The sequence below is a fragment of the Hyalella azteca genome, unplaced genomic scaffold, assembly GCF_000764305.2.
Source record: "Hyalella azteca isolate HAZT.00-mixed unplaced genomic scaffold, Hazt_2.0.2 contig14641, whole genome shotgun sequence".
NCBI lineage: Eukaryota > Metazoa > Arthropoda > Malacostraca > Amphipoda > Hyalellidae > Hyalella > Hyalella azteca.
Window position 1 is genome coordinate 421,682 of NW_025944519.1, and position 13,788 is coordinate 435,469.

At 36.8% G+C, this 13,788-nt stretch overlaps 1 protein-coding gene across 2 annotated transcripts; it reads right to left on the minus strand.

Moving 5' to 3' along the window:
* Positions 1-7,712: 7,712 nt before the first annotated feature.
* Positions 7,713-13,103, minus strand: LOC108668291 (transmembrane protein 98). Of its 2 annotated transcripts, XM_047884111.1 has the most exons (6): positions 13,057-13,103; positions 11,950-12,130; positions 11,422-11,564; positions 11,051-11,163; positions 10,458-10,679; positions 7,713-8,060 (listed from the first exon to the last, which is right to left on the minus strand). In XM_047884111.1, the coding sequence occupies exons 2-6, from the start codon at positions 12,105-12,107 to the stop codon at positions 7,968-7,970; spliced, it is 729 nt and encodes a 242-aa protein (XP_047740067.1). In that variant the 5' UTR covers positions 12,108-12,130; positions 13,057-13,103; the 3' UTR covers positions 7,713-7,967. The 2 variants fall into 2 exon arrangements, with proteins under 2 accessions (XP_047740067.1, XP_018010965.1); XM_018155476.2 differs by lacking the exon at positions 13,057-13,103 and having other exon boundaries at positions 11,950-12,368.
* Between the last annotated feature and the right edge of the window lie 685 nt (positions 13,104-13,788).

Consider the following 13,788-nt stretch of genomic DNA (forward strand, 5'->3'; position numbering starts at 1 on the left):
GGTCTGCCTCACAGTGACAAACAAGAAACTTTTTTTCACCTTTTCTATATCAAGCAATCCTTAACATATCCCAGTATTACCATGATAGGATATTGAACAAACTTTTGAACTAAATCAGCCAATTAGAAATGAATAAAGACAATAAATCCCTCATTTGTCATTCTGGAGTGTGGACTCTGTCAGCTGGCATGGAATATAGTTCAATATATCTACCTTCCAAGCTGCACCTACAGCATTTCCATCATGTTTGGAACTGCAAGATTTCTGATAGATGAATTACCCGGTACCTCCCAATAGCTGCCATCATCACTACAATTAGAAATGCGGTGCCAGTTTTATTTTATGACATTGTATCATCATTTAGCAGGCAACAGTTGAAAATAGCAGCGCTCCCACAGTCCTCACTTTTTTGGCTGTCTTCTGCAAGAGTAGCAAGACCTCTGAGCAGATTAGTATTTAGAAAGACCTAAAAGTAGCTCCAATGCTAGAATCCCCTCATGTTTCCCACCTTTTTTAGAATTCCATTTACAATAAGAACTTTCAAACTAATTTGTGTATATTATATACCATCAAACAATTTTAAGCATTTTTTGTTAATAACTTCTTGCCATGAAACATTTCATAAACAAGTGTGACTCATTTAAAAGGCTTCTAGACTCATTTTAAAAATTCCATTGGCTATTTGTAAGGTGCCAGAAGCAAAAGAAAAGCACCCGAATTACCCCTGGGAACCAGGTAATTTGTGACACTTGAAATAAAACTTTATTTTGAAGCATGCAGAGTGGGCTCATCCATTACTAACAGTACTCTGAAGTCCTCCTCTTTCTTTGTATATGTTGTACAATAAATGACATTTTTCTGTGATTTGTGCTTGTTTTTCCTTTATTGATATATTACCATTTCCATACATTACCGTATTATTGATGTGATAGTACCATATCTATGGACATGCCATCAAGCATTGACAACAACCTTGTCCACTGCAAGCTTCCTATCAGCAGCTGTATAGCATTTCTTCTGTTTCTCTAAGCTTACAACACTGGGTTTGTATTTTCACATCATTTTAAGTGGGTCAAGTGAATTCACTATAACCACCAAAGAAGATTGTAAAAAGCATACCTGAAACAGGAAGGAATATTTTTATGGCAATCATGTTGTTTTGGAAATAAATCATTGCTTAGGTTAATTACTTTTCATTCAATGTTACCCAGTGCACAATTCTATCTATGACATTCTATGCAAAATTTTCTGATGACCAATAATGCATTAATTTTTTATCAAGTTAAATTTTTTTGCTGCGCAAAGTAAATGTAATCAAAATTCTTGGTTATTAATTTATTTTTTGTTAACTGGAGCCTTTGCTAACCAGGGTTCTATGGTAAATGCGTTTTTATGGATGTCCCTTATTACTCTGTCTTGTAGAAATGGCCACCCATTTGGTTGTACAAAAATTCTGTCAATAGTTCTATAGCAAATACCGGTCTGCAACAGTAAATACATAGTGGCATTCTAGATGACCATGTACCTACACATTTGAAGGGCATAGTGGCCAAAACAGGAGCATACTTTCTCCAAATGCAGGCATGGAATAGATCTGCTTGGCAAGCTGCGACTGAATTTTTCGAGCCATGGTTTTATGGATTTGCCAGCCAGGATTCAATTCCTTCAAGTCGTGAATTCCATACCTCGGCCCTTAAAAGCCATTTACAAGCTGGCAGCCGCAAACTTTTTACTAAGTCCCATGCACGTGTTAACCCTAATCTCTAATTTTACCCTAAAAACACTCAATACTAACATTTTTCTTCACTTAAGTGGCAACTGATCACGTGAAAATGCAGTCTGACCACTCTGACTATGCAATCTTTAAGAAAACATTCTAGATTGACTTGTTATTATGTTGTACAGGATATTTTGGCGGGATTGACGAAGTATTGAGGATTGCAAAAGTTGAAAATTTTATGAAATGACATGTTTGCAGACTGTAAACTGCAATTTTTTCAATCAAACAAAAATACATGACATTAGAGCCGCAAGATTTCATACCTACTGAAATTATATGATATTATGTATATATATAGCGGTTTCAGAGTTTATTAGGCCAGAGGCCTGTCACCAATTCTTAACATTGCAGAACATCCATAGCTTGTTGTGGGCTTGAACTTGCAATTCACTGCTTCAATTTTACTTTGCTTTACAGCCCAGCCTCATTGCCAATTCTGACCAGAAACTGACGCACAGAGCAGGGATTGAACCTGCACCTCTCTGCTCCAATCTTGGTACTCTGAACTCCAACCCAATAGCAGTTTCAGTGTTTATCAGGCCGGAGGACTGTTGCCGATTCTTAGCATTCCAGAACATCCACAGCTTGTTGCGGGCTTGAACTCGCAACTCACTGCTACAATTCTGCTCTGCTTGACCACCTGGCCTCCTTGCTGATTCTAACCAGAAACTGGCGCACAGAGCTGGGATCAATCCCTCACCTCTCTGCTCCAATCCTGGTACTCTGAACTTTAATCACTGGGATATTAGGGTAAACACACCATATTCCAACACTTTGAGGAAGTAGCAAGAAATGAATGGCTATAAAAAGATAACCATATGCGCAACTCAAGTTCAAATTGCTTTACGTCACTCTCAAAACACCACACCCTGAGCCAGCAATGATGAAATGTCACAAACTGTTGCCATATTTATTTAAAAGCCTTTAGAATTCAAATCTACAAAATCGATGAATTCTGACGCTGTGTGTGACTAAATTTGGCATATTGTGAGACTTATTCTGACAGTGCTTCAAAACCCTAGTTCGTAATTCCAACGCCCTGTATTGGAATTCCGACACACTGCGTGAGCTGTATCAGAATACAACACAGCTGTGTGTGTCTAATTCCAAGCTGTGTTGGAATTAGTTTTTATTTGTCTAAAACCATCTCTTTACTTAATCATCTATTTATTTATTTACCACTTAAAATCAGCAAATACGTATAGGTACTTAAAGGATATCTAATATATTCACAGACTTCTTTAGAAGTCTTGAACCATAATATTCTTTCTACACAAACAGTTTATCACTATTTGGTAGAGCAAGGTCAACTATCAACTTTGACGCGTGTTTCGATGTTCTTACTGGGTGATGTAGACTTTCGCTCTGAGGATCTTAACATTTTCCCGCCAGACCTAGTGTTTTGCAGAAATATTGCGCGCAATAGTATGATGTTGCTAGTTCAATCATCTACGCAAGCGTGGAACTAAAACAAAGCTCAATATAAAGGAAAAAGTTGAGAAGTGTTGGAATTACCCACGATGTTGGAATATGGTGCGTTTACCCTATCACCTTCCAACATTTTCTACATGGATTTTTTGGAGCTAGTAAATGTATGATTTCTCAACTTCCTTTATGCTACACAGAAAAGAAAAATGTTGAAGTTTACACCAGTATTTTCAGCTTTGTAATACCGGTATTTCAAATAGTTTCATTGCAATTACCCCGATAGATGGTACCTATATTAGGCTATATAATCATTAAAATTCTAACCTTCAATTAAGGGGACCATGTAGGTCAAAATCTATTTTCAATATCTAGGGAAGGATCATCTCCAAACTTGGTGTACATATGTAAAATCAAAAATGCCAACTATTTTGTTCATGTGAATTTTTCAAAAGATATGAAAGAAAAGGTGAAATTCATAGAAAATGGCTAAAAAGGGGGTACTCTAAAAAAGTTAATAACTGTTGCAAATTACATGCTACACATCGAGACACATATCATTCAATGCATAAAAACCATATCTAGCAATTCTTGGGCCACTTTTTCAATTTTCTTCTTGGTTCTCTTGTTATGATGATTTTTCTGAAAAATTTCAAATTTTCAAAAAATTTTTGAATTTTTCCTACTTTTTTTCAAATGTTTTCAAAACTAAAACAAAATAAAAAAATGGCTCAAGAATTGCTAGATATTTTAATTGCAAATCTAATGGTATATGTCTCATTGCTGTAGCTTCAAAACTCTAGTACTTATTAACTTTGCCGTGACAAAAAGTGTGAATGTTCAATACAGCCTGACAAAGTGCTGCGCGCATCCGAATAGCCACTCAATGTAGCAAGGAAACAGAATTAAATGTTACTGGAGCTTGTACCAGTCATGGATGGTGGGAGGCTGGGAGCAACTACATGTACGCCTCCCTGTTCAACAACAGGTCACAGGAGGGTGACTAAACTTCACTCTGAGACTCTGAGTAGAGACTATTCATAGGCTGGGCAGCAAATTTCCTCTTAAAGACCCTGCCCACCTCCCTCCCTTGCAGAATCTCTAGTGAATGCATAAATCAATGTACAGACTACAGAGATTGTAATGGTACCATTGGATAGGGTAAACGTGGTATATTCCGACACATTAAGGACACATCGAGAAATGAATAATATGCGTTTAAAAATTGCTTTTTAAAGACAACACTTCTGAACAATACAGTATCTTGGATGTTACACATGTACAATGAATTTCTAATTTCATTTTCAAATATTGAAAAAAAATTATTCTTCAAATTTTTTTAAGATATCAAAATTTTGTAAATTTTAAAAATTATTTATTCTGTTAATTGATTCATGCATTGTCTCTGACTTTATGCAATTGTGCAAAATTTCAGATCAATTGGACAGGTCAAATTGTATCATATTTGGATTATAAGACTTGTAGGAGACAAAATTATTTTTTTAATTTTTTTAATATTGAAAAAAAAATTTTTATTTATAAAACTATTTATTCTGTCAATTGATTCATGCATTGTCTCCAACTTTACGCAAGTGTGCCAAATTTCAAATCAATTGAACAGGTAGAAGTGTGTTAATTATCGATTATAAGATTTGTAGCAGACAGACAAACAGACAAACAAGAAGTGAAGTTAAAGAGAAGTGTTGTAAAAACTATAAAAAAATAACCATATGCGTTACTTGAGTTCTGTTTGCTTTACGTGACTCTCAAAACACCGCACTACGCGCCAGCAACAATGACATGTCACAAAATGTTGCCATATTTATTTAAAAGCCTTTAGAATGCAAACCTACCAAATCCCTATATTCTGACGCTGCGTGTGACTATATTTGGCACGTTGTGAGTCATATTACGGCCATGCTTCAAACTCTACTAATACGTAATTGCGACACCCTTGTGTTCAAATTCCGATCACTGTGTGAGCTGTATTTGGAATACAACACAGCTTTGAATTAGAACACTATTGAATATTGAACACTAGTACTTAATTATGCTTTTAATTAACAGCTATTAAGCTTTTAATTAGGAAAATTTTAATTTTTGCACACAGCTTGGAACGAGCTGGGTGTGTCCAATTCAAGTTGTGTTGGAATTAGTTTTTATGTGTCTAAATCCATTTCTCAACTTAATCATCTATTAATTTATTTATGACTTGAAATCAGCAAATACAAGTATACTTAAACAATTCCTAATATATTCACAGACTTATTTAAAAGTCTCAAACCATAATATTCTTTCTACACAAACAGTTAATCACTATTTGGTAGAGCAAGGTCAACTGCCAACTTTGACAGATTTTTCAATGATCTCACTGGGTAGGCCTAGCGTGCACTGTCTCTCTTTGGATCTCAATATTTTCCCGCTAGATGCCGTAGATGGCCCAGACCTAGTGTTCTGGCAACAGTTTGGCGCTCAGTCAAAGGTATTACGTCACTATTTCAACTCAACCATCAAGGAATATGTGGAACTAAGACAAAGCTTAATATAAAGGAAAATCTAGAGAGGTGTCGGAATTACCCATGATGTCGGAATATAGCACATTTACCCTAAATGAGGAAATTAAAAATGAACTGATTCTAAAAATCTGTGGTTTGCCACTATGGCTTAAACACTATCTTTTTCCTTTATATATTGTTTTCCTAGGCATTAGTTAGAACTAATCTCATAGTAGAAATTTGAAAATAATGTCACAAGTCATCCAGTTCAACAGTTGTCAACTGTAAACTTATCCAAGATAATAAAAACACTCTGTTTTTGGCAGAAAAATATTAAAAGAAAATTCATCAACACCTCATTCACCACCAGTCCACCACACCACAGGGCACAGTGTGGTGTGGCAAAGCTGCCAAAGCAGAGACTGAGAGAGTTTTTTAGACTCTCCTTCAAGTCATCAAGTTCAATTTCAAGTCCTAGGTAGGCCTATAAGTCGTCAGTGACTAGCAAAGTAACATGGATAGGTACCACATACCAGCATCATCATTCATAAGATATTGGTTTAAATCTTGAAGAAATGAGAAAATAAAAAATGAACTGATTCTAAAAAATAACTGGTTTGCCAGTTGCTACTAGATTATGCACGGTGACGGTGACCACTCACCACACACCATCGACACCAACAGACCAACTAACACCACAGCAGCTTAGAACTTAGAAGCGAAATTGTGATAGGCTATATATAAAATTCACGTAGGAGATGATTAAAATATTTCTAGAAAAAAATTAATTTATTTACGGAAAAAAGACTATGAACAATGTGAGATAACAGAAGTAAATGATCGTAAACCAAAAATGTTAGTAAATATAAAAAATAAACATGCCGAAAAAAAAATCAGGAACGAACAACCGACCGTCACCACATCTCATTAACCAATGTTCAAGGCGTTTCGACTTTCGACTGCGATCGAGTTCGCTTGCTGCTGAAGCCTCCATCCAATGAGATGCCATGTCAGCCAGAATTATAATCATACCAATTTTCATAGCGAAAAATTCACTAACTTCAGTATATTACTGAGAGGAAAATTATAATGTAGGTAGCAAATTTTCTTTTCGTTGAATAAATTATCGATTGGAATATGGAAATTATTTTTCAAATATACTCGAAATGTTAGAATTATTGCGCATTTCTACGAGAAAACACTATTGTATTAGAAACGAACGGAATTATAAAAATCTATCACAAGTTACACGTGCAACCACTAAACTAATCGTCCGAGCCTACAATAATATAAGGGCTAAATAGAGATATGATCTCTACTGTTGAATATTTTAAAGGCGAAATTGATAAGATTGGACGCGAATGTTAACCAGAGGGTGACCTATGAGAAGATTCAGCTGCCATTTTAGTCTTTCATGCTACTACCTATCAGACATTCTAGAAGGTTTACTGGCATAACCAGCATATACAGGAGTTTTGTAAAATAAGTAATAAAAAATAAAGTTTTCGCTCATTGTGGGAAAAGAAATTACAAGTAATATAACTTTTGATTCAAATCAGTAGTTTGGCCAAAATTTTTATATGAAAATAAAAGCATATCATTTTATGGTGTTCGTTCTACATCAAATCGATACATTCAGGTTTTGATGTTATTTTCAGCATACGTTGGATGAACTTTAGAAAATTTCGTCATTAAATCGTCATTTTAAAGCACCCGTTACTGATAGAAATCAATCTATGGAAATTGCATGGATTAATTTGTATAAAAATATGACATATCTAGACGTCTTTATTGTAATTTGGCACTTAAGAATTCTACAGATGTTACAAGGAGCTCCATCCAGAGCAACATTGATTAACAAAAAGCAAAGTCTAACCCAAATCTTATTGATAAATAATATATTACATACAGTGACTTATGAGTAAAATAAGTATACATGATACACACGGAATCATACGTCCGAGCAGCAAAAAAAATTAAGTTTAATATGTTCGTTGTGCACTAAGTATATTATCATTAAAATAAAATGGACGAACAAATTAATGTGCTAATAAATTCATTATTGCGTATGCATATGCATGCAAAAGCAATGAAGGCATATGTGTGCAAAATAGAGTGCTGTATCAGCGGTGCAGACGTATTAATACTTATATCATGTAACGATGAATGAGGCACACTTTTTTTATTTATGGGACATAATTATTAACAGAATATTGAATAACTGGTGTGTAGACGCAATCGTTACCCCACGAAGGTCTCCAGGTTAACTAATGTGGTAACGTTATCGCGGAATGCGGGGCAGCAGAGACGCTCGGTTCGTCGCAGATTTCTTCGTAGCAGTCGGCTGCTTCCCTCAACACCTGTAGAATTTCGATGGTCATTGCTCACGATGAATAAATATTTTCACAAATTATTCAGCAATGGTGCCTTATAGAGTTGGATAGTGAGCCATTAAGCGTCATAGTTGAAAGCTTTCATGTAATTTTCCATTTATGTCGTTTTCGTTACATTCATTATAAAAAAAAAATAAAAATTGACGAATGAAATAGTTTAACACCTTCTCCAGTGTTTCTTTTTTTAATTATCTCAAATGAACTAGCTAAATTGCTATCGAATAATTATCTTTAACCTTACAGATCAATGATAGGCACCACTTTTATGACAGTGTTCAAAATATTTGCAATTATCATAAACGCTGATGGTGGGCATGCACGCTATCAAAATGTACTTCTCATTTTTTCATCCGGTCTTGCGGCCAGTCTCCAAGGTTCAGTGAACATAAAATATCGCTAAAACTAATGAACGCAACCCAATGAAGCTTTGCACATGTGTTCATAATGACCTAAAAATTATGTTCAAGTCATGATCATTTTTCAGAATTCGCCTTCGTCCGCCGCGATAATAAGGTTACACACATACAGTGGCTCGCAAAAGTATTGGATACATTGCTATTTTCTTCATATCTCAAGTTAAAGTGCGAAATTTTTATAATACAGTGGGGGAAAATAAATATTCGTACACTTGAAAAATCGTATTTTAATGTATGTAAGTACACAAACTGAACAGGAGAAGTGATTTATATTATGTATAGAGGCGCATTGAATAATTTAAATCACTTTTCCTGTTAAGTTTGTGTACTTACATACATTAAAATACGATTTTTCAAGTGTACGAATATTTATTTCCCCCCACTGTATATGATCAGTATATTGCTAATGGTGCTAGAAACATTATATAGAGAGGATATTGAAAAGTATGCATTGCCTAGATTTTATTCAACAAATAGAAAAATTAACCCACGCAATAGTATTGGGTACATGTTCAAAAATAAATATATATAACTTTTTTTGTAGAAAAGGACACAATCAACAGAGCTCTAAATCGTACTGGTCCTATGTCAAGGTTCGATCAAATTCCTTTAGAAAGTTAGAATTTTTTTTCGTCCGACCAGGATTTTGTCCGATGCCCCAAATCTTGTGGTTTTCACGTGTCGGTACTTCAACAGAGGAATCTTTCGTGATGATCTTGACATAAGACCAGTACGATTGATTGTGTCCTTTTCTATATCAATCCAAGATTCCTCCAGGTCGCTTTTAATTTCACCACTAGCAACAAACAGGTTCTTCTGTACCTTCCTGTTAATCCACCTTGCATTACCGTCTATTAGTTTCCTTGGACGACCAGGCCTTGGAAGGTTAGCAACGGCATGCTCGGATGATATCATCAGGATGATTGCTTCCTGATGATATTTCCAACTGTACTCAATGTTAGATCAGGCTCCTTGGATATTATTCGATACCCCTTCAGTTCCTTGTGACAATCTATGATCTTTTGACGCAAATCTGTCGCCAACTCTCGAGTTTTAGCCATTTAAAATTATATTTTAAAGATGAAGCTGAATAAAATCTTCACCGGATCACAAAATCTCGTAAACAATAGCAAACTACTTGGCCAATTAGATAACGTTATGAGGTTAGTGGAATGTCTAAAGTGAAAAACGAATTTTTGAGTGCTTCAAAAAAGTTATTTATGTTTATTTTTGAACATGTACCCAATACTTTTGCGTGGGTTGATTTTTCTATTTGTTGAATAAAATCTAAACAATGCGTTCTTTTCAATATCCTTTCTAAATAATGTTTTTAGCACCATTAGCAATATACTGACCAAATATTATAAAAAATATAACTCAGTACTCACTGCAGTGAGTGACAGAGAGCGCATTTTCTCGCCGACGAAAACTTGAGGTCACAGACGGACGGACAGACGGACGGACAGACAGACAGACGGACATAGCGAGCACAACAGTGCATTTTTTCCATAAATGAGAAAATGCGCTAAAAATCTCACGCTTCAACTTGAGATATGAAGAAAATGGCAATGTATCCAATACTTTTGCGAACCACTGTATTACGTTTGTGTATTGGATTACGCGCATTGCATCTTACGTCTCGAACGAAAGCGAAATCTGAAAAATGGTCACAACTTAAACATCATCCCTAAGTCGAAATGAACGCAGGTGCCAGGTTTCATCGAGCCGTGTTCATTAGTTTGAGAAATATTCTACGTTCACTGAACCTCGGAGACCGACCGGAAATACATGCGAGAGGTTCAAAATGTTTTCATTGTTCCGATCTATTTAACCTTATAGAGTGCCATCCTTGGGGAAAAATTCAAGCTTTGCAAAAATGTCAGTCAAAATTGTTAGCAAGTGCGATTGAGGGACTGTACTTTCTTATACCTAAATTATCTAAACCAACCTGGACATGCCGTTCCATTTCTGCTAAAGCGTCGGCAATGTCGCGCTGCAGGAAGGAGCGAGGGGTTGCCCCCGTGATGGGAGAGAAGGGGTGGGTGTGGGCGGTGAGGAGAGCCAGGGTCAGGACGAGGGCCGTGAAGCGCGCCTCCAGCAGGCGGGGGTCCAGGGACGAGTACATGGCGCGCGCCACGTCGTCCACTCGGAGGGACACGCGCCGGGACGCCTGAAAAATACAAAATATGATAATATAATATTTGAATATTGTTAACATGCTCCCTGAGAACCAATGAAATTGTCCCGCACAACACTCGGACATTGGAAAATAGGTTCAAGAGTCTAAACTTTACAATATGTTTGGATGGATCGCGTTATGTACTCCATTGATGCAGTTGATTTGATGTTATCGCGTTACGTACTCCATTGATGCATTTGATTTGGTGTCATCGCGTTATGCACTCCATTTTTGCATTTGATTTTGTTGAGTACTACGTACTCCAACCCATGATTGAATTAATAATATTAATTCAACCATGCACCAACCTGCGTGGCGTGGAGGATTTGATTACTTGAAATTTGATATTTTCATTCGCTCACCTCGATGATCCTTGAGATCTGGGGCTGAGTGAGGGGATCCACGGCACTGGCGACCAGACGCTCGGTGAGGTAGTGGCACAGCTTCAGAATAGCGAGGCAGTGTGGTACTATTCCTAAATAAAAGGCTATAATCACATCATGGTAGCATACGAAAATATGAGCAAAATCTAAAAAAATACTGGAGCTTTGATGAGGTGAATCTCGCCTAAGCCCTTTCCCCCCTCACCATGCTACTCGACAGATAACATATCTAATTCACCGTTTGCTGATTATTGTTGGGGTAGCAAGTGTGCATTAAAATAAACGTTTAATTGAAGATTATCACGAAAAATATACTTGAGCTAATTAGTTTGTTTCCGAAACCCTCTCACCTGTGGCATCGTCCACCCACTGGACATCGTTTAGTATTCGCTTGATCTGAGGGGCAAGTTTGACGTCTTCAAGCTCCAGGTTCGAATACCTCTCACTCTCTGCTATGGGAGTCACCGAGTCATCGATCAGCATTACCTGCGGTCTGCATGAATTAAAAAATGTCAGTTTATGGCAACAAACTCGTATTTTGTGACAAATCTCATCCGTTACTAGCAAATGAATTTTGAGAAGGCAATGATTTTTTCCGTACTTCTACTTATATTATGGTCAGTAGCTCAAACGAAAGACGTATATTTCAATTTGACTGCAATTTTTCGCCTTCCAGGAAGTTGAACCTTTAGAAAGTGGCTTATTATGAAATATTTAAAACATCGACGTAACTCCAAGTCAAATGCGTTAGAATTTATCTACTTTTAAATAGATAAACTATACAACATAAAATTTCTGTCGGCAAAAAAAAAACCTTCCCCGAGACGAATGTACACAATTGATATAAACCTGGAAGAAATTAGGTCTTGTAGCCTCACTTGCGGAAAGCGTGGTTGAAAATTTGATGCGAGGTGGATGCCCGGCGCAAGCCCTGCCTCCTGCAGCAGATGAAGACGACGGCCACCGTCGCCCCGACGAAGGCTACCAACAACACACCGAGCGCCACCGCCCCAAGCTTGTCCATGGGTTCCAGCATCTCCTTCGTGTGACCCTAACCCTCTATCGAGCATGTCATCGTATATTGTATGCTACTTGAGTCATCAAACATGACGAAGCTGCTAACTAAAAATTACGGTAATTAGATAGTTTCATTGACAAATGAAGGCTAATGGAATGACCAATTTAACAGTAGCCATAAATTAATATCCTTACTTAAATAATGTTTCTGGCCTAAAATTCTACAATATATTTTCTCGGGTTAGGTAATTCTGATAGGTTTCCATGCTAAAGGGGGAATTGTCTTTGCATAAATTAATGAGTTTACTTTCTCAATAGTTATGCTCAACTTCATAGGATATTTACGAGCTCTAAATAAAGTGATATGAGGATCTGCGTATCCTAGCTCGGCTTTCCATAAATATTTGTCTGCATGTTAATAATTATAACATAGAAGCAGCAGTATTGGCCTGACACTTTTTGAAATAATTCTTCGTAATTATGTTATTCTAAGAATTATTTTTTATTTCTTAATTGCGCATTATTTTTTATTCTACCTACATTAAAATGAAATTCTATAAGCTGAAAAATTACTTTCGAATTATGCTTTGTATTTTGTGTAGCAATTCAGGGAAACGTCATTGCCGACCATCGTACTTGAAAAGATTTTTCTTTAGTGCTTATTGATGCACAATTCATTCGCTCGATGATAAACTTCTCTAAAATTTGCTGGAATGCAAGCTAGAGTTCAACATGAGCAGGATAAGTGTAACACTTAAAAGCTGAGATTGTAGGGAACCATGCGTGGATACGCGTACAGAAGCTAAAGCTAACGGGAAACAACTAACAGGACACTTCACTAACAGCAAAACACACAGCGTTCACTAGGCTTCACTTCGTAATCTATTGGGTTCAATAAGGTAAATGTTCTTATTTTATCGTGTTTTCTGGTATGTATAATCTGTCACTTCTGTTGGTTCTCTTCTTACCATCTTGCCAGATGGTAGCACGGCTACCATCTGAGTCCCACGTTGCTGTACCGCAAGGGGCGACTGGTCCGAGCCTTGGTTTGAGGTGACATTGGAACCGCGGCTGCTGCGGGCACACGAGATGTGCGGAAGCTGAAACGCCTCCCGGGCATACGAGCGAACCAATCGCAATGCCGTGTGAGTTGTTGACACAGGAAAACATTTGTGGGGATATTTGAGCCGTGTGCGTATCGGAGGTCATTTAATATGTTTGTGAAATAACAGTCGTGAGGTTTTCAGCATTAGGTAATTATATTATGTGTAATAATAATAGTTTCAACGGCTGTTAGTTCTATTTTTAAGCGCATCACATAAACAGAAGGGCTAATTTCCTCATTCTGACTCGATGCACTGTTTTTTAGTGCGTGCCGGCAAAACATCAAAGCGAGAAGTTTAGAAGATTCTTTTGAGAATGTTGCCTCAATTGAAAAATGTTCCAGATCTTTGGGCCTCAACATTTTCACAAACCGTAATATTCAAATCTATCTACTATATATCTTTCCACGTTGATAAATAAATTAATAACATGCTTCAAAATCAAAGCGATTATACAGTATTGTTTTTTAGTGCAGAATAGAATCTTCTTTTTTCGGTGTGATCAAAAACAACAAACAACGCTGAGAGTGAGGCAGAGACATCGCACAAGAGACTGATACTTGGCGAAGCAGTGATGGGATAAGCAGAAATCCCATG

Excerpts from the sequence above, each read along its gene's own strand:
- LOC108668291 (XM_047884111.1), bottom strand. The coding sequence starts at position 12,107 with ATGCTGGAACCCATGGACAAGCTTGGGGCGGTGGCGCTCGGTGTGTTG. Across the intron at positions 10,680-11,050 it reads AGATCTCAAGGATCATCGAG|GCGTCCCGGCGCGTGTCCCT; the intron begins GTGAGCGAATGA and ends TGTATTTTTCAG. Across the intron at positions 8,061-10,457 it reads AAATGGAACGGCATGTCCAG|GTGTTGAGGGAAGCAGCCGA; the intron begins GTTGGTTTAGAT and ends GAAATTCTACAG.